Source organism: Thunnus maccoyii, chromosome 17 (assembly GCF_910596095.1).
Source record: "Thunnus maccoyii chromosome 17, fThuMac1.1, whole genome shotgun sequence".
NCBI classification, from domain to species: Eukaryota; Metazoa; Chordata; class Actinopteri; order Scombriformes; family Scombridae; genus Thunnus; species Thunnus maccoyii.
The window spans coordinates 9,712,491-9,738,467 of record NC_056549.1 but is presented as its reverse complement, the minus strand read 5'-3'; the positions used below and the strand labels follow the sequence as shown (position 1 = coordinate 9,738,467).

Here is a 25,977-nt window from a genome sequence, read left to right as displayed (position 1 = left end):
AGAGCAAAACTGCATTAAGTGATTAGCAAATAAAGAATTAACATCAGAGACATTAGCATTCATATCTCCAACAGCATAGATGCAAGTGGAAGCACTGTCCTGAATAAAAGACATGTCACATGCCAATCTATTGAGGTATTCATCCTCATTTTGGTAACACTCAAAAGGTGTATAAATGTTCAAAATGATTAACTTTTTATCATTACAATTAAACTATTCCAATAGCCCAATCAACATCCAATCTTACCACATTGACCAGCTGATCATATTTCTTATTCCCTAAAATGGCAACTCCACCCGGTGTCTTGTCCTGGACTATTGTAGTGCTACGGTCAGTAGTGGATTCACCAACCCCATAAAAGCCTTTATGTGAAGAATTTAGTGTTTCCAAGTCTTGTTTAGCTAAGCAACATATCAGCAACTTCATTACATTTGGCAGTGACATGAAATGAATCTGTTCAGGGTTGAATCAATCTTCCAACATGTCTCTGATTTATTGCCCAATTTCTCAAGTCAAATAATTAAGTAGAGTGTCAGCATCAAGATTAGGGGAGAATCTAGTAGCAAACACACTCACCAGCTTGGTTTTAACCACTTGATTGTTACTATCAGTGCTGGAACCAATTACCCCGTTTTCTTCTGTTCTCATTTCCAATGAGCTTGTATAGCACAGGGTTTTGGTTTCGTGGCTGCATTTTGGGGTACCCACTATAGTTGCCATCCTTCTTTCACAATAACGCTCCACTGCTGGGACCGCAATTGTGTTTGGGGCAGTGTCCTCGTCGTTGCCTTATCCAGTATCTCCTCCTGGCGAGTGGAGTCTGGCCTTGCATCTCTCCTTCCCGAGAAGCACTGGTCCCAGAGTCCAAGCCAGGAGGACCATGGTACCTCTCGATTGCTGACATCCAGCGATCCTTAGCCACAGTAGCCGCCCCCAGCTTCTCCCTCACACTTGCCTGTGCTTCCAGGACCCTCCTCAAGGTAGAAACTTCTCAGCTCAACTGCTGCACTCTGCTTAGCAGCGCCAAGGCGTCCATGCTGCCAAACCCGACAGGTGGAAGCTCGTCCAAGTAGTGCGAAACAAACCTGGGAATGTTTTCTCTGCACACATTAAGCACTTTCAAACATGCCTTGATGTTTTTAATGTCCTTCTGTGGGCCTTTGTGCTAGACACAGCCTTGCATAGTTTTCGGGCAGACTTCAAATAGAAGCCTCTTGGACTCTTCAATCCACTCAGATGAGAAATTGTTTGAAACCAGCAAAACAATTTCATCGTAGCTTAGTGTCCTCATTTTGACGAAAAGAAAGTTCAAAAGCTCGTCTTCCACTATCAACTTCTCACCAGCCGTCGAGAGCAAAAACTGGCAGCAGCACCTGCACGCACTGCCACCCCCACCATCAATACAGATAGAAAACAGGTGCATGACTAGTTTAGTATGTGAAGTACTATACTGTTAGGGTGAAACATTATATCTTCATTTGCATCAATGTTTCAAGACTGTTATGCATAAACTTACACGTACAACTGCTTTCCTAGTATTTACTTAACCAGGGCAGCTTTTTTAGATGTAGATGGGAAAAATCAGCATTCTTTCCCTGGAAGGAAGGGAAAGGGGAAGAAAATAAAATTGCATTATCAATTAAAGCTGCTGAGTTGGCAGAGGAAGTATCAGACTTTTAATATTTCCTTGCTTAAACTTATTCATAACATTTACTGCAGTTTGTCACATGTTTGTCACAGTTTGTCACATGTAATTTGCAGCATTGGCTTGAGTGCGCCGCTAAAGCGCCTCCCAATGGGCAGTAATCTGAAAGAAGTATTTGCTTATGATGAAACACGAAAAGTGTTGTTGTTTTGGGACATTTATAATGTATTTGCTGGCTCTTAGAGCTTGTGAGTACAGCCAGAAAATATATTAGGTGCCCTGTTATTTACAATTTGCTCAACATTACTTATTCTGCAGCTGTTTATGATAATAAAGGGAGGACTTGTGGCTCTTCAGAGAGTAAAAAAAAGTGTAGATCGATTTCTGCAGTTTATGTTTTTACTTGGCACTCTGCACAAGTGTGTGTCTTTGTGGGGCCTGCAGTTTGGAACATTGGAAACTAATTATTCTCATTATCAATGAGTTTATCTTGCTATTTAAAAGGGAAGGCCACTTCTGTTTAAATTATAAGACTGATGTAGTGGTGACTGTAATGCTGCCAAAAAGTTGTTACCATATTTTGCTACTATGGCAGACAGAGGTTTTTTGAGAAATGGGAAAGCAGCTCATATTGGGCCAGGATAAACATGCCCAGCAACCCAGGCTAACCAACACAGGCACACAGCCCTGGCAGTGGCTGTTGCAACACTACAAGCTGAAAACATGAATAGCATTTACTAGCAGCAATAATATGTTGTTAACAGCAGCAACAGCAGAATATAGTTTTGGCCTGCATCTAAAACACTAGTGAAACTGGGTGTGGTGTCAGTTTCAGTCCATGCAGCTCCTTGTCTCAGTTTGTTTCTGTACAGTACTCAACAACAGATGGATCATATAAAATGGGGAAATCCGACACTGTGATAATTAATTGATCCTCTGTTTTTATGCTGTGAAGAAACCGATGGAAGTTTCTATCTAAGATCAGATATCAACCAAAGAAACCGCTTCTCTTTCATTTATCAATGCTTACAGCGAGCGCGTAGAATTGCATTATATTACATAAATATAATAGACACTTTTGTCAAATCATCATTAGCATAAACTCCACTGGAACTCTAGTTTTGATACCACCCTCTTGCAACTTCACCCAAAAAAATTTTCCACAACAGTCCACAAAATTTTGATACTAATTTGACTGAAATGAATGAAACACAAGTGACATTGCAATGCTCCACTTCACCAATATATAGAAGGAAACACAGCATCAGACTAAACTCTTTAAAAGAGTCGCACCCACAACCTTATACCTTTGTGCCAAGTAACCACCACCAACTGTGGTACAGTACAGTGCTTTACTTAAAGAATATATTTTACACTGCTTGAATATTTTGATTGTATTTCACTATCAAAACAATATCATGTATTGTGGTCATTTTAGCCAATTTTCCTATGAATTTTACTGCATATGCCTCTTTGGTAGCTGGTGTACTATTTGAAAAAAACAAAACAAATTCTTGTGGATATTTTTTACTCAGGAAGTTTATTTTAGCTCAGCTGATGGACAGATGGCGACAGAAATTCATATTTTATTTTCATGGCACTTAAAAAGCCTTCATAACATTTGTAAGTTTACTAGGGACATTAATATGCGACTGTGTCTCAGGCTGGCCGCTCTCCACCGTCTCATCCTGGCTGTTTTTCTCTTCCATCACAACCTTCTCAGTTTTGACATGAGCTAGTAAGTCTAGTGATGTGCTGCCAAGCTCAGTTGAGCACCTTCCAACATGCCTTTCATTTAGCCAGGCTAGCTTCCATCAGACCATTATTGTCTCTCTACTTTATCCTTTTGTTGTGTGGTTGTACACAAACATACACACACACACATGCAGACACGTTTGGGTGATGGCTAAGAGAAAGTCACCTTATCTGCATTGTTTTATGATTCTACTGAGTGGCTCAGACTGCTGTTCCTCCAGTCATTACCATGTTGGCTAATTCATCCCTGTCTATCCTCAAACTGGTTGGACACACAGTCTCTTACACACAGATGTACGTGTACAGTACATACAGTACATTTTCCACACTGACCCAGCAATACCTGTACTTTTACCTGCGGCTCCAAGAATAATTTATATCCTAAGCTTGGACACAAATGTGCCTGTAATGATCATTAATACCTTGGCTGTGTTTTGTTTTAAGGGCTTACATTACTGTTTTCTTTCAATGTGTAGTTTCCAATGTTTAATTAAGCACAAAAAGTGCCAAACTGATACATGATACAAAGGAGGATGCCCCTTTAAAATGAGTATATGTGTTTGTATCATCAAGGTATTATAAATTTAAAAAATATATAGTTTGCTTGGTGTGCAGCAAGGAGGAATGACTCAAAAACCACAGCATACACCCAGTGATGGAAATTCTCCTTCACATGGTATTGTATTCATACCATTAGGGTATTAATGTTTGTTCTTTTGCAACATGGGAGGATTTGTTGAATTGCAGCTCTTGACAGCCATGGAAGTCAGTCCTGCACAAAGCATTAAATATAGATGAGCTGTTGGGCCAGTACTGCAAGCCAGCATGTCAGCCGTATATAGTTTTTATAGGTGCTCTAAACACTAACACATTTGCAGCATTAAAGTAATGAGGTTCTTACATGTGTTACTTAACCTGCATTCTGGTCTGATCCAGGAAAAAGTTCCTGGATCCAGCATGCTGAAGTGAGGGGGAGATGTATTTGTATTTTTGAATAAGAGAAGTGTTTTCCTGGAGCTAGTAGTTGCATTAATAATGACCCAAGTCTACTGAAGTGTCCCAGAAAGCAGTGAGCCAGCATGTGCAATACGAGGATCCTGAAACTAAAGTAGCTAAATGGAATTTAGGCATTCATTTTATTATTTAAACTTGTGCTTCTCCGGCTGGGACGTGTAAATATGTCTTCAGTGAAAAAGGGGCCTTTTAGTAGGGTTAAGACAGTGTTGTGGCTGTATGTCGATGACACAGTAAATTCCCACGCAGGGGATGAACTAATCCTCACCTGAGCTTCCTCATTCCTCCTCCAGTACAGGCCAACATGACATACCCAACATGGTAAAAAGAATAAATCTAGTACACAGATACTGAACAGTACACAGGTACAGTAGGTTAGCCTGTTTTTTCGCAAAACATTTTATTAGCTATGAAGCATCTACCCTCACTTGGACCTATGTTCCATATGTAGAAAACAATGAAAGAAAATCTAAATCAAAGATTTTCGTTAAGAGATTCTTATCTGTCAATTTTAAAAATTCAATGGTGGCATTGCGTTCATTTTCACATACATTATATACCCTAACCATAATATAAATCTTACACCAGTAGATGACTAAAGTTGCATTAATCATGTTTTATGGCCACTTACTGGCGGAACTGGCGGAACTCCACAACAAGCTGAAAATCACATGTATGACATATTACGGTCTTAAACTGTTGCCTGTTTACACATCCAGCAGACATACAGTGACATTAGCATTCATTTGGAGTTGCGTTTCTGGCAATCTGATGAATATAAGTCTGATATTCACTCTCCTTTTAGCTCTATTTTGGTCTCCACCAGGTTCTGGGAAAAAAAAACAAACTGCCTTTTCTATCTACTAAAAGCTCCACTGTGTTCACAAGCTAGACTTTAACTTTGTCTGTCTGTCATTTTTCTCTGCAAACAACTGCTCACATGAACTGGAAGCGAGGTTGATGAGAGCAGTGAGACTGAACCAAAACAGTAAATTGCAGGTCAGAGAACTAGAACAAGATGAAAGCTGCTAAAACTCAGAGTTGAGTGGAACTGCGGAGTTGGGTTATAATCCTCTGTGGGTGGTTCACCACTACGAGCGACCCCTTTCACATTATATATAGTCTTATGACCCATTGTTCATATAAAAACGTTGATAAGTGCAGCTTTAACAAGGCAGATGCTTTAATGTAAGGACTGCATGTTACATCGTGAGCCGTGATGCCGAGGCGGTTGCGTTTTCCATGTGTTTCTAATATTATCGGGGTGAGCGTGACTCAGCGTGAGTTGGCCCTTGAGAGAGAGCACTGGGTGGACAGAATCTTGGAGGTGATTCACCATGTGGCCGGGTAGTGGTAGTATTGTGTGGTCCTCAACTGTTCATCATACGTTGCTCCATTAAGCAGGCATGATGCCATCTGCTACACAGAACCATGCAAACTGCTCACGACTCGCCTTGTAATCTCTCCTTCATATCTTTATTCATTCACACTATCTCTTTCATCGTTGCACTACGCCCAAGATGTGTGGTTTTTTTTACTGCCTGTGTGTATTTGCATTCACCCTCACCTATGTGTACTCCCTTTGTATTATCTTTTTTGTCTTTGCGCCTCTCTCATTCTCTCCTACACCACATTTATTCCTTCCTGCCCCCTCCACCTCTTCCTTTGGATTCAATATCCCCAGATAATGAGGGAATGATTCAGTTGAGTTTGGGCCATTGCTCAGATGAGAGTGCGTCAGTATTTCTGTCTGACTGTGTTGGTAATGTCTGGCTAGAGCGCTTCAGAGGCTGCTGAGCCAGGATCGTTGGTGCATCTTGGTCTCTGTTAACCATCAGGGTAAAGAACAATATTAAAAAAAAAAAAGCATCACTTTGAAAGAGAGGAAGAGCTGATGAATAGGTGGATGGAGGCATGTGCTGCTGCAGTGAGCGAATACCTCCCTTTTCCCTCTGTCTGACAACAAAAGAGATGCTGCGTGCTGCCATCACTACCCCTCTCTTGTTCAGTCTCCACTGCACTCATCTGCCCCCCTAGGCTATATGGGATGTCATCCATACACAACACTCACACACACATGTCCCGCCCACGCTCGTGTTTTGCCATGTGGGCTGCCGCATGTCACGTGACCGAGGGCCAGTGGGCAGCCACCCGACTCACTCGCCAGTCAGCCTAATGTTTGCAGCGCCATGCAGTCAGTGCTTTCTGCAACCCCTCCCCCCCCTCCCCGCCCCCCCCCCCCCCCCCCATCAGCTCTCACGCCATCCAGCCCCTCCATCCGGCGTCGCAGGGCACCCGTTGTGGCACTGGAGCTGTGTAGTGGCAACTTGTGTCAGACTGTGGGGGTGGCCGGGGCATGCGCTGTCATCGAGCGTTCTGCTGGGGGAGGAGGAGCTGTAACCAGGAGGTGGAAGAACGGGGAGATGCTGAGTAACAAGCAGGGAAGCAAGGATGTGAGGACAGAAGGTGCGAGGATTTAAAAAAAAAAAAAAAAAAAACGGAGAGTGATTTTGTGTTAGTCACCACAGTATGTTCAGGCAATGCTTGTTTTCCCCTCCAATAAAAATGCAAATGTCACCCTGTCCTTTTAATTATTTCACTTTTTTTTTATGTCCCCTTAGAAGGCCAAACAGTGATGGATGGGTACAAACCTCAGAATTTAATGGAAGGCCTTCACCTCTCACCCACGTCGCCTAAAGGCTAATCTGTGGCGTTGTAAACATTGTTTGTTTGGCTCAAGGTGACACCTTATGCATAAATTTGTAACCTAGATGCCGGGTAATTCTAAACCCTGCATTATATAATATTATAAAAATAAGTTTTTTTTATTATAGTTTTTATTTTTTAAACTCTAGACTCCATTTACACCTATGATAACTGATAGCATGTGAGATTAATAATATTTTAGAGCCATTTTTTTACAGTAGGTCATACTCTTTTGAAAGGTCGACTCTTAATCTTCCTTTTTTGAGGCCTTTTTCAGATCTATTTAGAAACTTTTACTTACAAAAGAACAGGATGTAAGTACAGAAAACAAGTTCACATCTCCTTGCTTCAGCTTCTCCTCTCTGCTGTCAGAACTGAGCAGTATTGGATTTCACCGTAGGACTTATGAGATGATCTTACACTAACTTTCCAAAGGAAGTTAAATACATACAATGCTAGAGTTTGTCTTCTGATCACGCAGTGGAATACAGAATATCAGGATATTCCTGTAACACTGCTGGCTCACTGAGAACATTTAAAAAAGTCTAAAATCAATCGTATAAACTAGTCAAATACTAATTTATTAATCTGTGCTTTCAGCGACATTTGATAAACTGCTAGCTGATCTCAAAATTCTTTGTGGGCCAATGATTGTTTTAACTCCTGGAAAGTATCTCCATTTGCATTGACAGTTTTTTGTATTTGAGTAATGTTTTCATGTAACATATAATCCTTTGAACAGCTCTTTAAAATCAGTTGTTTTAAAGCTTAGTTTGCTGAGCTGGTTAAAGGACAGAGGCTAACAAGCATAAAAAGTAGAATAAAACTGAAAACATAGAACTTAATTATTAAAGGTGTTATGTAAGATATTTTAATAAAACTAAATGACTTAAAAACACTAAAATGAGTTTTTAAAGTGCTACACAGCAAGAGACAGCAGGGCAGGCTAATGCTACCAGCAATACTACCAGCCTGGAGGTTATTCAGAGTCATGTATCTGGGAAGCAGTGTTGTGTCTTATGGATGCAGCAGTAATCATCAGCAGATCTTGACCCCGCAGAAGACTTGTTTACAGTTTCTGTCAGTCAGGGTGGAAGCATTCTGAGGTTTGCTACAATATTTTAACCACGAAGGACCGACATGGAATTTAAGTTCATTCAAAGTTTTGGTGTCAACCCTGACACCGGCTCAAATGTCATGGATGCAGTATTTGGGCGTTTGGAGAGTTGAAGTCGATGAGAGTGTGAAGTGTGAAGATGGGCTGAGACAGTCAAGGTCCTGAATGAGGGTCCTTGTGGTGCAGAGAAGAATCTTAGAGAGGAATCTAATAACGTAACACTTTGTTATATATTTTTCTAGCTGCGGTTTATTTTGTGTCATGATTCTATTTCAGTTTGATGTCTCAGGAAACCAATAAATTGACAAAAAAAAACAGCAAAATACTGTGTATATAGTTGATTTTCGCTGTCAAGGCTCTCACTTTCTGCAATACATACATCTTAACACAAAGCGGAACGTGGCGAAGGCAAACTGCCTCCCCAGGAGGAAGCAAAGAATCAGAGCCAACATGCTTCATGGATGCTGTGGTGGAGGTGGCTGTAGGGCTGTAACTGTAGAGGCATTTTGAGCTGTGAAGCAGCAGCAGCAGTAGCAGTATGTGCAGAGAGAGTATGAGCCTCACAAGTGTAGCCTCACTGTTCTGTAAAGAATAGTGTATCCTGTGGCATGGCTGAACACGCTTGGCAGCCTACACTTGAAGTTTTTCACATTGAAAGATCATTCCACCCAAATCACAAAAAAATATGTCTCTTATTTATCCTCTATAATAGTTTCCAGTGATAGTTTTGGTTTTATGTGTGTCGACAGGCTGAGATTTGAGATATCCACTACTGAAACTTCTGCCACCCCAATACAATAGAGGTGAATGGAATTTCATTTGCATAGCTCATTGCAAAAAAAAAAAGAAAAAAGTTCCAGAAACATCTTAGTTACTCAGGATAATCCACAGACCTCGCTGTGAGCTGAGCAGAAAATAGTTCCCAACATATTACCGCTGTGTTTGTCAAAAGTAATTTTTCTGAATGCCATTCACTTCCAGTTCATTGGGATGAAGGCAGAATATTTTAATGGTGGATCTATTTCAAAACCCAGGCACATAGAAAATATCTGCACAGCTAGATAGCAATAGGTGTAAGTGGGAAAGTATGTTGTTAGTGATTAGGGTGAACTAATCCTTTAATATCGGTGCACTGTCACATTTCAGTTTTCATAAAATGGTAATTTAGGCTCATATTGATTCCCACTAATGATGACTGAATATTCTATCCTTTGTTTCAGCAGTGCTGTCACTCATCCAGTTATAATATTTACTCACCCTCTGTTGTTACATTAATTTGCACTAAATTTTCTGTGTACAGTTGCATTGTTTGTGTGCTTCATGAGTTCCTTGTGTGTGTGCGTGTGCACGTGTGTGTGTGTGTGTGTATCGTCTCTTCACTTCAGTGGAATTACCCTGCCTCTTCATTAACACCTGGCTAAATCAGCAGCTGACAGCAGCTGTGGCCGAGGCCAAGAGGACATGAGCACTGATCTGAAGTAGATTAGGGAGGAGATAGTCTATATGTGTGTGTGTGTGTGTGTGTCTGCGCACGCACTCTCGCTTCCACCCACCAGCCTTTTCCCCTCGCCCCTCTCCCTCGTTTCCCTACCAGGCCCGATCAATACACCATCCCGCAGCAGAGATGGAGCATCTCGGCTTTATGGAGTCGTTACAGTCCCCTGTGCGTGCATTATGAATGGGCCCCATAAGGCTGTTGATAGGCAGAGGGATAGCGTAGCAAAGCACAGCCATAACAAAGGAAGAGATGAGGTACACATAACCGCAGTAGTCAGTTCCTCTTTTATAACATCATTTCGATTACCTTATTGATTAGCCTGCAGTGGAACAGACAAAATCATAATCCCAAAACAGATCGGGGGCCTGGTTGATTGTAAGATTAGTGTGTCCCAGAATAACATTGTGCTGCTGCAGAAAGTTTGTTAAGACTTTCACTACCAAGCAAACAAAGGTTTTCATGAGACAAACAGGTTTTCACAGTTTAAGAATAGCCTGATTTGTCTAAAGTAGACCTTGTATAGTGAAAAATCACAGAGTTTAATTATTCTTTCCATGTAGAGAAAACTCTACTTGATATGTCTCAAAGACAGAGACAGACTGTCTTGGAACTCGGGCAAGTTTGAGCGATATACATCTAAGGATTGCACAGTGACCATCACAGACCAGGAAAAAAAAAAAAAAAAAAAAGTTCTCCTTTGCAAATGAGCAGCATTAAAGCATCTTTCTCTTCTCTCGTTCTCCTTTCATGTAATATTCAGTTTGTTCTCTTGCCCAAGAGTAGTCTAAAAGCTCGGTGAAAGTGAAATGCAAGGTATTTTGCTTCAGAAGAAAACATAAAAACATCAGTGTTTCAGAGAAATCCGTGTTATCTTAATGGAGGTTCAAGTTTGGGTTTTGAGCTACAGGGCAGATACAACATCTCCGTGGAATATAATTCGTCAGTTCTGTTTTTACATTTGATGTTTATGGTAATATCAGTTTTTTTCATTTTGATGTTTATCATAATTTCAGTTGAGTTGGGTTTAAATCAACTCGGCTGATGCTGATTGACATTATTCAGAGAGATAGATTGCGCCGTGTTTCACTAGAATTTCTCTCTTCAGATCTAGTGCTTAGCTTATAATCACATGCAAACAAAAAGAGCTAACAGAAATGATCCCTCAAGCCATGAGTCATATTAGCATGTTTAGCATACTCAAACACTCTCTTGTCTCTCTTTTGTGTCCGATGCATCTCAAGTGTGTTCATATGATAATGTACTTTCGCAGGTAGCCAAGCTTTTAATATGTTTAAAAATGGAATGAACGTCATCAGTATTTTGTGGTGCACTATCGGTAGATTTAGAGCTTGACAAAGTATGTGGTGATTACTTTGTTGTGTGTCATGTTCAGGAGATTAAGTGTAGTCGTTAACTGCATTGACAGCTACGCCGCTGTTTGTGTTGCGCTTCACATAGACGTGTATGTACACACGAACATAACGCAAGCATATTTTGAAAGCAAGTGGCACACACTGGCTTTACAGCATTTAATCTTCGAGATCCCTCCCTCTTTTTCTCTCTGTTTGCTTCCTGACGTTTTTTTTTTTTTTCTCACAGTTTTCTGCTGCCCTTATTCCCACCAGCTCGTCTGTCTCTCCTTCCGTTTTTTCTCTCTCTCTCTCTCTCTTTCCCCCCCTCTCCAGTCCTCCTCGGCGTTCGGGTCACCTGTGTTGATTTACTGTCAAATCTTCCAGGATTATCGGTAATCCCACAGCAGTAAAATCTGTTTGCTGACAGCTGCGCTCCCTCTAACAGTGTTGCTGTTTCCTGCGCGCACACACTGCCTTATATATCAAGAAAAAGCCTGTCTTCCTCACCAGAAAAGAAAAGAAAAAACATTAATTTTCCGCCTCAGTGGATTCCAATTGACAATATTCTGCTCTCCTTTTCTGCGGTATTTGGTTGTATTTGACTATAAAGTAAAGCTGCTTTCTACTTTTATGGATTAGGGGGTTGGGGTGAATTTATTGTGGGTAAATAGGTGTGATGTTGAGTATATTCTCACAGGGTCACAGATACTCCGGAGGGGTTTCACCCTGTGTTCACAAAGACTGCTCTTTTTGAACTATACGGGGGATTACTCACTAATAATATAGCCATTGCTTCTCACATTTGACTCAGTCGGCAGATGTTCAATCAAACCAAAATATAGTCACGCATTTGTGTACAATCTCCGTTTCAGTGTGGATAAATTGGAGCTGAAATAGAAAATGACTGAGAAACAAATCGGGCCATACACACCTTAGAAGATATTAGTTTTATCGATCCAGCCATCCTCAAATCAGCAATATGTGATATTACTAGAGTATGATGCTATAATATTACATTTTACAATGGAGTGCAATTCATTCACAGAGAAAAAATATAATTTTTTCAATCATTACTGCTCTGGCAAATTATCCACTACGGTGATACATCGTGAACAAACTAAAAAAGGATAAACAAAACCCTCTAAGCCCTCTATGATTCACACTGAGGTATAATTTTACACTTGCATGCGTGCCATATATTTTAATGCATATATGGGAAGTCTTTAACACACTGTCTTCCCCAGGTGGTGTACAAGAACAACGATATCCGCCTGGAGCTGTCCCGCCTCGCCCGTATCGTGGACCCCAAGATGAAACTCCAGGGCGACGTGGTCTTCAAGTGCGAAAACGTTCCCACCCTCGACCCCATCAACTTCGAGACCCCCGACTCCTACTTGGCTTTGCCAAAATGGAACACCAAGCGCGTCGGCTCCATCTCTTTTGACTTCCGCACCTCCGAACCCAACGGACTGATACTCTTCACCCACGGCAAGCCCCAGGACCGACGGGACGCCAAGGGTCAGAAGAACAACAAGGTGGACTTCTTTGCTGTGGAGCTGCTGGATGGAGGACTTTACCTGCTGCTGGACATGGGCTCCGGCACCATCAAGGTCAAAGCCACTCAGGCTAAGGTCAATGACGGCGTCTGGCACCATGTGGACATCCAGAGAGATGGTCGCTCAGGTAAGGATGAAGGAACCTCAGTTTTATGAATCTATCTACTTTGCCCATTCAGAACATTTTGCAGTAGTATGGCAGCGACTACAACTGAACAGATTTTCCTACTTTTAGCCACAATCATTACTAAAAGTAGAGTTAGACACTTGAGTTCTGTTTAACAGCATTGTCACAGGTTGTTAAAGTTGCTAAAATAAACTGTGATCAGCTTGGTGCTTTGGTAAGGCACTGTGGTCTCAGTTTATTACTGTTTTTCCTTTCTCTCCCTCTTTCTCACACACACACACAAAATCAAAGTATGGCTTCAATCAGGAGACTGAACTCTTGGCTCAATTAAAAATATGTTGCCTCTGGCTGCAAATCATATGAATTTATAGGCAGAGCTGACAAGGCAAATAACAAACCACTATACAGAGAATTAAACCAAAGAAATAAATGTACACTACTGTACAATATATCCTGAAATACAGAGTGAAGAATGACTCGTCCTTTCTGTTATATTGCTATAGGGACTTAGCCTGTATATTCCTTTATAGCAAGAGGGTATCATCATTCATCGTTTGAGATGGGAGACCTCCATTTTGGGGAATTAACAAAAAAAGTTTTACAATTGTTTTCATTATTACGGTAGTTAGTATATATATATATTTTCCCCTCACATAACAAGTATATAAGTCTCTAAAATGAAATAATGACCTTTATTTCCTGCCTTGCCTTAGTGCACCTCACAATTAGAACCCTAAGTGCTGTTTTTAAATTTCAAAACAGTGTTTAGAGTCATTAAACCTAAATATATTTCAATAAGAAGAGTCAATTGAAAGTAAATGACATCATTTATTGAGATTAACAACATGGAAATATTTTGCCAATTGAACTCCATTGATGTGAAGCATCTTCATTAAGCGTGGGCCCATATGAAGATAGGAGACAGGACAGGAACACAGTTTAGATGCTGGTGGTGGTGGTGGTGGAACCAGCAGATTGTTGATGGGAACTTTCAGTTGAGTCACTCTGGACTGGTCATGGTGGTGATGGGTTGCACAATAGTAGGTCTGAAGGACAGAAAGCCAGAATTGCAAAGATATTTAAAGAACAGTATCAAGGGGTCTGATTGGCTCGATGAACCCAGGCAGAAAGATCATTGGTCAGGTGTTGATGTCGGAATTGTGAATATAGGAATTTTGACAGTGTGGGAATGTGGAAGTGATGAAGAAGAATATAACAGGAGGAAACAATGACATTCACCCATAGATGAATAAAGGCAGAATGATTGAACTTTTGCCAAAGCTTCATTTAATATGAAAGAACGAAAAGCAGCAACGTTTTAGACTTGAGAGGCTGCAACAAATAAATATTTAGTAGTTTTTACTTGATAACGGGCCTAAAAGATATAGATTTCTTTAAATTGCCTTTCTTGATTTTCTAAGAGTTGATGGGTTGTAAACAAAAACCTAACAGGAAAACTTTATTTGAAATAGCAAATAGAAATATAGAAATGACTTTCACCATCATTAAATTGTACTTTCATCCCCCCCAGACAAGTTTAACATATAATAATGTATAATAATAATAATGTACCAAAATTTAAAGGCCACAAAATGTTTGTGTTCATGGAAATAATACTGTAATTAACAACAAAACAAACAATACAGCTCACACCAGCTGTCACAACGGAGCTGCACCAGCAGTAAGAATCAAAGCAGTAAACATGTTACTGTTTATTTCAGCTTTTTTCCTGTATCGCAAACACCGGATGATGTAAACGTCCTCATTATATTAATTTCCGGGGTGATTTATCGCCAGGATAGAATCGTACTTCTCTCTAGCCGGTTACTGATTTATTTCTCCTCTGCCGCTTCCATCTGTATGTCCTCTGACCTCAAAACATGGCCATATACACAGAAAGTATTAGAAGAAGATTATATTAGAGAAAAGGGTTGGAAACTTCTGTTGCCTTGAGCTCCAAACCCAACACAATCTCTGCACTAGGTGGGATCCTCCAGAGAACTCGGGTGTGTTAGTCGGGGCTGCAGCCTGTGTTATATATCAGGTTAGAGCAGCCAATTTAGTCGTGTGTCAGAGCTCACTGCTTTGATTAATCACCAGCACAGCCCCCAGTGCGATAGCAGAGTAGAAAGTAGGATTTTCACAGGGAAAAAGAGGAATGAGACAGATATATGGATACCAGACTGAGGGATGGTTAAGAACAGGCATAATCACACTTGTGGCTGGAGTGAAATGTTAATAGGAGTTGCAAGTGAATTAAATTTCTTGGCTACAAAGAGCTCTCGCCAGAATCTCCCTGTCTGGCTGCAAGGTGAATGTAACACAAGTGAAATGTGAGAGCTCAGATTACACTGTTTTCAGACAAGCTAAATTTGTGTTTTGTGGAAAAGGTGATCTTTACACCCTCTTTTCTATGTTTCTCGATCTCAGTAAGGGCTGTTAGAGAGGTTCAGATAGAGGTATGATCGTACATATCGATCTTATTCCTCTCTCTCTAATGATCCATATATATTTAAAGGCGCAATCTAATTATTTTGCGCATGTATTGAAAGGTTTGACAGTAAAAAAAATGGTTTAAGTGATCATGAAAATTTAATTATAGGCTTGTTTTCCTGCTGATGTAAACAAATCTTTAACAACCTTTCATTTACCCTTGATCTAGTTCACTAAAAGACAGTCTTTTTGGGAATCATACTAGATTCCCTCGTTGTCATTTTCGAGTCAGAAAGAACTGATGAACCAAACTGTTTTGACTATGATATATAAAATAAAATGCACAATACATTTATGTTTATAGAGTCTGGCTGAGATCACACGTAACGTCTCTAATGATTTTGTCTGTGGTGTATTTTTATCTGCTTGGAATATAAATGAGGGAGTGTGTTGTCACTATATCTTAGTAGTATAAATGCAGCAGTGCCAGGGAATTTATAATTATTTGGACCATGGGGTCCTTGCATAAAACTATTAATTTGGGGTTATATGGATGTTAAGAAAAATATAAAATGTCCCTCTGATAGTTACTTTAATTGTCTCATGGGAGAATACACACATAAAAATATCTATTGTGTGGTATTGGGGCTCTTTTGCTAGTGTATATTATCAGTGTCCTTGTGCCAGTGAAGTGGTTATTTCGCTGGATGCAAGCTTATTTTTTTTCCTGCATCCCCCATTCTGTAATTTTCGTGACTGGAATATCAGTGGCCTTGAAGAGAGTGTTACAGTCAGTGATCAGTGCAATTTTGGCTTCCAAACATAGGTTAGCACCTCCTCCTACTCAAAACCACCTCTTAGCACAGACACAGTTGTACTTTTCTATTTTTGTCAGCCTCTTTTTTACAGATTTGCTGTCGGTGCGCTTCGGCTTTGCTTGCAGCTCCACTAAAGTGGAAGTGCAAGCAAAAATCTAGTTATTTTCACCTCTGTCCTCACTTTGTTGAACAAAAAGGAGCCATTAATTCACATTCTGTTTGAAATTGTAATTTTTATTTAGTCTTTGAATATCAATTATATGTAAGTGCCAAAATGCTGTAAACTGAGGGCAATAAATGTCACTCGTTTTCAGTGGAGTTCCTGTTATTTCAGTAATTTAGCAGAAACAAGTGCTATTTTCCGGCAGTTAGCAAAATATAGAAGATCATGTAACTAGGAGAACATCACGCTTGATTTGAGAAAATCCAACAAGAAACAGTGACCAGTGTTTTTTTAAAAAAAAACATATTCTTGGAGAAGACTACATGACATGTTGACATGTACATTTTTTTGCAGTTTAGTGTCTAGCCGGTATTTAATAATTGATTTTTCTTCCCCCAGGCATTATCTCAGTAAACAGCCGCCGGACCCCATTCACAGCCAGCGGGGAAAATGAGATCTTGGACCTGGAGGGGGACCTTTATCTGGGTGGTCTGCCAGACAACCGGGTGGGTTTGGTGCTGCCCACTGAGCTCTGGACCGCTATGCTGAACTACGGTTACGTGGGCTGCGTCCGGGATTTGTTCATTGACGGACGCAGCAAGGACATCCGTCAGATAGCTCTGTCCCAGAACGTGACGGGCATCAAGTCTTCGTGTAGTAAAGTGACGGGGAAACAGTGCGACAGCAACCCTTGCAAGAACAACGGGGTGTGTAAGGAAGGATGGAACCGCTTCGTCTGTGACTGCACTGGGACCGGCTTCTGGGATAGTACCTGTGAGAGAGGTGAGACTCCTTTGTAGTCGTGAGTGTGTTTTCTCTCTTACAGTGATGATTGTAAAACCTTATTGTGACTGTCAGAAGACTTATTGATTTGTTGTGAAGGACCTTTTTAAAGAGAGTACCGCAGCTCCTTTTCAGTGCTGAGAAATCTATTTGGTCAGTGTGCTCATGACAACATGTGTGCATAGCTTAAAAGATGCAGTAGACTAGTTTTACAAAGTTGAAAATATGTTTTCTGGTATCCTAAAGATGGTTGTGAAGCGGCAGTGACATAGCCGATGTCATGTCAGTGTCTACTAACAATAGCCTTTCCAGGGAAGTGGACAGCGCTCTGTTTTTAGCAGACAGCAAGAAGTGTGACTTGGGACACTTTCTCCACAATATTTTTAGAAGCTTTGCTGAAAGATTTAATAGGATTTCACTTTTCTGCCAAGTGGCTCTGGAAAAGGAAAGCTTGTTTTTTGCTAGGGATGTTTCTGGAGTGAAATTGAACTTCTCTGCTGCTGAAATGGCCTCTACTTGTCTGGGTTTTAAGAGCTTGGACGCATTAAGTTTTTATGAGACGGCAGAGATAGGGACACTCCGAGCTGTGGGAGAGTATGTTATCGGACTATTGTTCAGATTGTTATTCACTTTTTCACTATTTTACAGAAATTTTTGGGGCTCAGTAGAGGGCTTTAAGTACTTTCCTAAGAACTTTAGGTGTGTAAAGAAATGTACTTCGAGGAGGAATAATGACAAATCTGGAGAGGTGGTTGTTACAACCGGCAGCTGGTGTCACTATAGGAGGCTACTGGGAGGACAATGTGTTGTAAATGATTAATAAAAGCCAAAAGAGAGTACGGATCAACATGTACTTTACATTGTAACAAGCCTTTGTTATAAACTATTGTATGAAGAGTATATTCAGGTGTAGGCTGGTCCTTCCTGTGCTCTTGATGACTTGTAGCTTAAAGAATTAAAATTTAATAGCGGACGGCAAAGATTAAGGAAAGAATCCTTAAGTAACCCGTCTTGGAAGCAGGTTCGGAGGAGGTTGAACATAATGACACGTGTTTAAAATGCATAGTCATAAATAATAAAAAATGAATGTTAGCATTGCAACAATGTACAGTACATGTCTCTCCTGCCGTGAGGGGGCTAAACTTCCAGAGGGAACCAAGTTAGGTAGTTGGGGCTGTCTGATTGAGTTAACCTTGTCTTAGGCTTTGTGTTGTGTCTATTTTAGTAGCACTCCCATGATGTTGTATCTGTACAAAAGGAGGGAAAAAAGGCAGCTGTGAAAGCAGCAGTGTACTGGATAAGAAACATTAAAACAGAGCCAATGTGCCTCACTGACCTTCCACCCACAGAGAGAAAACATTAAGTCACATGTCCCTAAGGCTCAGACTGCTGGTCTTTCTCACTACTTCTTCTTCTTCTGTCCTGTTCCGCTTCCTCCCACACAACGGTCTCTGAACGGTTGTATATCTGCATTCGGTGAGCACTGTTGACGCTGGGTGATAACCTACGGGACCGTCAGTCTGCCCTCCAGTTCTGGAGCTGTAGAACAAAACATCAGTCTGTTCAGCAGTTGATTTTTTTTTTTTTTTCTTTGCACAGTGAGGGGTGTGGTGAAATGTGCTGATGTTGCTTATGCTGACATGACTGCATTTATGCCTCTGACTTTTAGTTTTATGGTTCAGATACTGGTTGAATCCCTCTTAGTTAAGTTGTGTGGAGATATGATGCTACAAAATTAGGTCATTTTGGAACAACAAGTCGATTGATAAATAAGTCGGTGAACAAAAAATAATTGGCCAACCATTATAATAATTAATTAATCCTTTTAAAGGGGCACACCACCAATTTATCATGGGTATTACTTGAAAACAGTTGTGTCATGTCTTCTGGGGCTCTGGAGGGGCTTTCCAAAAAAAGCAACTTGTTGTGTAAGGCATCTTTGAGTATCTTGAAAAGCGATATATTAATGAAATGTATTATTATTATTATTATTATTATTATTATTATTATTATTATCATTATACAAAAATATCTCAACTTGGGAGACTACAAATTTTTAAAGCTTGCATTACAAACAGGTATGTGAAAGACTTTGTGGGCGTTTACCAGGCAGGAAGGGTTTAATGAAAAGATGCCATTCGTTGCGTTATGGGAAAAGTAGGATCCAGTGTTTTGGGGGCTTGAAGACTACTAGGGACTAAAAAGTCAGGGTATCTCGGCCTCTGCTGCATCGGTTTGGACATAACTCTATAAAAATCTGGAATAGCCCTTTAATAATGAATCAACTACAAATGCCCAATATTTGTACATTTCAGTCTCTCCCATGTAAGGATTTGCTGCTTTTGTCTTTGGGTTTTTTTTTAACTGTTGTTGGGACAAAATAAGGAGCTTCTGAAAGTTAGCAATGTTAGCATTTGTTGTTATTTTCTTTATTTTATAGATTAAACAATTAACCAAAAAAAAGAATCTGTCAATTAATCAATAATGAAACTAATTAGTTGCAACCCAGAAGTGAGCTATAAGAATTTTATAAGAATAAAAATTCTGTTAGACTGAGACAAATCAGAATGTTTGAGCACAAATATCTTAGCAATGGTATCATCTGTATCAAATTATCATATCACATCACAACTCAGAGGTTTCTTAATTGTAATTTTGTCCACCATCAGACTTTTTTAGAGTGAATGGGCCTGTTCTTCCATCCATTTACCCATCACCCATTTTCTGGCTTTTTGGGCCACTTATCAAGGTCACAGTAGCAACAGCGTGAACAAAACAGCCAGGATGTCCTTTCCCAACTTCCTCCAGCTCTTCCTTGGGGATCAGTAACCCCTCCTGTGTATTCTGGGTCTGCCCTGTAGTCAAGCCGGAACAGCCTGAGTAACCTCAGCTTGCTCCAATGAGTGCAAAGTCACAGCAGCTTGCGATACAGAAGCCCTCTCTCTCTCTGCTGAACTCCTCACTTTCTCACGTAGAGTGAGGCCAGCCGCCCCGTGGAGGAATCTCAACTTGGCTGCTTGTGTCAGCGATCTTATTTTTTTCAGTCACTACCCCGAGCTTGTGACCACAGGTGAGGGTCGGAAAGAAGACTGAGCAGTAAATTGAGAGCTTTGATTTGTAGCTCCCTCTTTGCAGCCATAATACAGAAAGAGCTGAGTTCCATTCCCCTTCTTGTACAATAAAAAAAACAGCTTTTTTCTGGGCCAATTCCTCTAAGCAGCAGCAGCAGCAGGCAGTTTCACTATCCTCACCAGCACTTGTGAAGAAGAACCCACCTGGATTGAGCGATCCATGTTTCCACCCAGAATCTGAGTTGTTGATCAGGGTCACATGGGACGTCACAACTGATAAAAACAGGAAGACAACAACATCTGTAAATGGCTGAAGATCTGGATGATTGCAAACTTAAATTTCAAATTAGACTCATTTCCTTAGTTTTTATATTCTCTAATGATCACTCATATTACAGTCCAGAGTATCTAATCTTTTTGAAGCTAATTCTTGTCTGTACAGTAGTCCTTGAGATGAAGAAAATGTATTTATTAGAAATCTTGGGCTTGAAACGACGTGGTGTTTTCTTTATTTGAAATGAATTTGCAGTGCTTTGGAACAAATGGAATTGTATTAGTCATGCTGGTAGAATAGCTTATTTTCCTTCTCCTCCATGCTTTTAACCTGCCCCTGAAGCTCCCTGGTGACAATATCAAACAACCGCTGAGATGTATTCACACATGGCGCTTGCTATTGATCTGAATCATGCTATACAGTACAACAGAGAATTGTACTTGTATGATGAGACGAGGGGTGAAATGATAGAGATCAGCGCTCTCCTGGGTGGTGCAACAAAGGTTATACATTTACATTACAATGATTGGCCTTTGTTGGTGACTTTCTGCTGGAATGTAAATAAGCTCTTTTGTCTGTCTGTGTTCAAAACAATTTGTCGAGATCAGCATACACTGTTTTTGTCATGTTATTTAGTCCAAATATATTTCCTTGGGAGGCATCAGAGGTATTTGTCACATTGCATCAGCATTTCCATCTTTAAACTCTTGAAGTCTTTGACTTCAGCAAAGCTCATCGGTATAAAAAAAATCAGTATACATGGGCTCCTATGAAGGGGGTATTACTACACTTGGAAATGAATATTAAGCATCTGTAAAGTTAATAGGGGGGCACCACCTCCATTGATCAATTAATTAATAATTAATTAATTAGGAGGAAAAATAATTAAATCAAATTAATCAGTCTTATTGAATACATCTTCTGAAATAAAGGAAGACACACATACAACAACTTGGCTATAAATTAAGATATTTATTTAACTACCAAGGGATAGGATGAATGGGGAAAACTAAGCATATATACGTATACTAGCTTTAGAGAACAGAATGAAATTTATATTCTCAGTTTGGACACATTTTTATCATTAACTTGCTTGACAACACCAACAGTATCTGCTTTATTCTCTTGGAAAGAGCTTCTCAACTCCTTGAAATGATTTTCCTTTAAGTAGCTTCAAAGTCGGGGCGTTAGACAAAACCTTTCCACACTATATGAAAATGCCACATATTCTGTTTTATAAAAAGGTCAAATTCTGTGTTGCAGCACTTCATTGAAGCTAGAGTACATTGATAATGCTGTCATTTATGTCAGATACAAACAATTTCCAGGTTATTCAGCTTAGATACGTCTTCAAGGAAAAATCCACCCACTGATGCTCCTTCAATAGTAATGATGATCTCTGAACATGTGAATGTTTATAGTACAGTGACATTCAAAGCCAAGATATTGTTTTATGGCTGCAGTATTACATCTGATAGAAAATCAGATTTCTTGTGCATCATTTTATAGACATTTCCCTGTAGTTCATATATTCAGGACATATTTGGAAACTTGTGCAGTAATGATGAACCCACTGATGGTAGAGCTGAAGAGGTTACTCAGAAAGTGCCTCCAGCCACATAAAAACAGTCAACGCTGCAGTTTCCTGCAAGATCATTTACAGAGTAGAATCCTTGCAGTTTTCCTCTCTGTCCACATCCCCTGTAGCCTTCACAGTGTTTGTAAAGAGAATTGGACTGAATGCAACAGGAGATTAGATACAGAGTTCTGTAGGTCCGTCTATACTCCTCTGAAAATGCGTTCCAGTTCACCACACCTGATGACAAAAGAACTGAAGGGTTCATGTGTAAAACGTAGGTTCAGATTTTACAGAATTGGTAAGTCAATGAAGGGATGAGTAAGTGTATGAAGGGATTTTCTAATGGTCAGTATGAACAGGAAGAATGATTATGTCAAGAAAAACGTGCGTCAATGTTTATTTTGGCACCTAACTATTGTTTTAAGACGGACTTTAAAAAATTTGAACCTCTCCTTTTTAAGAGTGTATATGTCCTTTTATAAACTCACACCTTCAAGCACCAAAAGCTTCATATCCTATGGTCTTATTGTATTGATTAGTTATTCACTGGTTATTATTAGTTATTCAATTCAGTTAAATTATAAATACCCATATCAGTTCTGATACTTATAATTTTAAATCAGTGCTCATATAATTGGCCAGTAAGGAATATGTTGTATTTTCTCTCTAATAACTTCCACCTTAAGAAGCTGTCTTGTGACTTAGGGGTTAAGGCACTGACCATGAACTGAAGATTTAATGGCATGTTCAGGCTGTGTCTAGTATATAGCTAACATTATTTTTCTACAGCACACAGGGTCTCAACTCTTCCTTGTGTACAATTATTGATTTTTATAACTCCAAAAACCCACACCGCACAGAAGTAGTTCCAGCACATTTTGCACCAATGATATTTTTGGAACTCAAATAATGGAATCATTAGAAATAAAAGTCCCAAAATTATTTCATCATAGATTATTGAACGAAGTACATCACTTTGTGTAATTTCTCCTTTTCAACTGGGAGCCAAAAAGCAAGCAATTTTCTTGCTATGTTTAGCAAGACAAAAAATGCAACCTGACAGATATTTTAGACTCTTTGAGGAGATCAAAGATTGTACCAGGCGGCAACTAACAGAAAAAAGCGTTCCTGTCTGCTATCTGTTTTCTACCTGGTATCTGTGCCAGGTGTAGTCAAGTCAAGTCAATTTTATTTATATAGCTCCAAATCACAACAGAAGTTATCTCAGGGCACTTTTCACATAGAGCAGGTCTAGACTATACTCTTTAATTTACAGAGACTCAACATTCCCCCATGAGCAAGCATTTGGCGACAGCAGCAAGGAAAAAAAAAACTCCCCTTTAATGGGAGGAAACCTCAAGCAGAACCGAGCTCTAAATGGGCGGCCATCAGCCTCGACCGGTTGGGTTGAGAGAGAAAGGAAGAGGAGGAGGAGGAGAGGGGAGAGAGAGACAGAGAGAAGCGCAGCAACAACAATAACAAATATAATAATAATAATAATAGAAATATGTCTAATAATAATAATAATAATAATAGCAGGCGTGGGCGTCAAGCAGGACCATGGCTGCACAGGGTCCACAGCCACAGTCCATGGAAGCCTGTGATCCATAACCGGGTGGTCTGTGACCATGATCCATAGAAACTTGCAAAACGAGAAAGCACAAAAACTCTAGGGAAGAAGTTAGTAACATGCATTAATTGTACATGAGTGTGTACAGATGGAGAGGGGGAGAAGGAGAGAGGAACTCAGTCCATCATGGGAAGTCCCCCTGGTAGTCTAGGCCTATAGCAGCATAACTAGGGGCTGGTCCAAAGCAAGCCTGGGCTGGTCCTTAGTATAAGCTTTATCAAAAAGGAAAATTTTAAGCATACTCTTAAACGTAGAGAAGGTGTCTGTCTCCCGGACCCAAACTGGAAGATGGTTCCACAGGAGAAGAGCCTGATAGCTGAAGGCTCTGCCTCCCACTCTACTTTTGGAGACTCAAGGAACCACCAGTAAGCCTGCATTCTGGGAGCGCAGTGTTCTAGAGAGGTAATAGGGTTCTATGAACTCTTGAAGATATGTGGTGCCTGACCATTAAGAGCTTTGTAGGTGAGAAGGATTTTAAATTCTATTTTAGATTTTACAGGAAGCCAGTGCAGAGCAGCTAAAATGGGAGAAATATGATCTCTCTTTCTAGTTTTTGTCAGTACACGTGTGGCTGCATTCTAGACCAGCTGTTAGGGCAGCCTGTAACAAATGCATGGATTCATTTTTCTGCATTTTTTTGAGTTAGGATGATTCTGATTTTTGCAATGTTATGTAGGTGGAAAAAGGCAGTCCTTGAAATTTGTTTTATGTGGGAGTTGAAGGACATACCCTATTTAAAGATAACTCCCAGTTTTCTTATGGTGGTGCTGGAGGCTAGGGCAATGCCATCTAGAGTAGCTATATCATTAGATAATGTGTTTCTGAGGTGTTCATGGCCAAGCACAATAACTAAGTTTTGTCTGCGTTTAGTAGTAGAAAATTGCAGGTCATTCAGGCCTTCATGTCCTTAAGGTATGCTTGGAGTTCAGTTCAGTGGGTATCATCTGCATAAAAATTAAAATTTATGGAGTGTTACCTAATAATATTAGGCTACCTAAAGGAAGCACATATAAGGTGAATAGTGTTGGTCCAAGCATAGAACCTTGTGGAACTCCGTGTCTAACTTACATGCATGGTGGATTCATCGTTAATGTGTACAAACTGAAATCGATCTGATAAATAGAACTTAAACCAGCTTAATGCAGTTCCTTTAATGCGAATTAAATGTCCCAGTCTCTGTAATACGATGTGATGGTCAATGGTGTCAAATGCAGCAGTAAGATCTAACAAGACAAGTACATAGTGAAGTCCTTTGTCCGATGCAATTAGGAGGTCATTTGTAACTTTCACCAGTGCTGTCTCTGAATCTTGACTAAAAATCTGCCAATAAACTATTGTTATGTGAAAAGTCACACAACTGATTTGCGACTGCTTTCTCAAGGATCTTAGAGACAAAGGGAAGGTTAGATATAGGTCTATAGTTGGCTAAAACACCTTAATCAAGAGTAGGCTTTTTAAGAAGAGGTTTAATTACAGCTACTTTAAAGGACTGTTGTACATGGCCTGTTGATAAAGACAGATCCATCATATCTAATAAAGAAGTGCTCACTAAGGTTAAGACTTCCTTAAGCAGCCTAGTTGGGATGGCGTCTAAGAGACAGGTTGATGATTTAGATGAAGAAATCGTTGAAGTTAGTTCAAGAAGGTTGACTGGAGAAAAACCATCCAAATCCAAAGGTTTTACTCCTGTTTCAAAGGTTCCTGTGTTTGGAGATAAATTGGTGCCTGTTGAGGGCAGGAGGTGATGAATCTTGTCTCTAATAGTTAGAATTTTATCATTAAAGAAGCTCATGAAGTTGTTACTGAGAGCTATAGGAATACATGGATCAATGGAGTTATGACTCTTTGTCAGCCTGAAAAGGAACCCTAGGGCTGTTTTTATTCTCCTCTATTAATGATGAGTAATAGGCTGCTCTGGCATTACAGAGGGCCTTCCCATATGTTTTAAGAGTATCTTGCCAGACTAAGCGAGATTCTTCCAGTTTGGTGGAACAAAATCCTTTCAAATTTTTGCGATGTTTGCTTTAATTTGTGGGTTTGGGAGTCATACCATGGAGCTAACCTCTTATGTTTTGTTATCTTCTTTTTTTAAAGGGGTGATGGAGTTGAGTGTCATTTGCAGTGACCCTGCGAATGACAATTTGGGAGGGACTAAAGTTTGCATAAAAGTCTGTTGTATAGAGACATGGCACTGAATTCAATGCTGATAGAATTGCTTCCTTAAATTTAGCTACAGCACTATCAGATCATCCAGAGAAGACATTTTTGTCATGTAGTCCAGGAATAGGAATTCAAAAGTTATTAAGTAATGGTGTGATAAAATAGGATTTTGTGGAAAAACTATGAAATGTTCAATTTCGATGCCATAAGTCAGAACAAGGTCAAGGGTGTGGTTAAGACAGTGAGTGGGTTTATTTACATTCTGAGCCAATTGAGTCTAATAATGAGATAAATG

General features: G+C 40.0%; 1 protein-coding gene across 6 annotated transcripts in view; it reads left to right on the top strand.

Annotated features, from left to right (window-relative positions):
• The window catches only part of LOC121882010 (neurexin-3b-like), a 392,732-nt gene that overhangs the window by 175,050 nt on the left and 191,705 nt on the right, over positions 1 to 25,977 (top strand). For all 6 annotated transcript variants that reach the window (XM_042389887.1, XM_042389889.1, XM_042389888.1 and 3 more), the window contains 2 exons: positions 12,333 to 12,771; positions 16,585 to 16,968. In XM_042389887.1, coding sequence (XP_042245821.1) covers positions 12,333 to 12,771; positions 16,585 to 16,968 — 823 coding nt within the window. The remainder of the gene's footprint in view (positions 1 to 12,332; positions 12,772 to 16,584; positions 16,969 to 25,977) is intronic.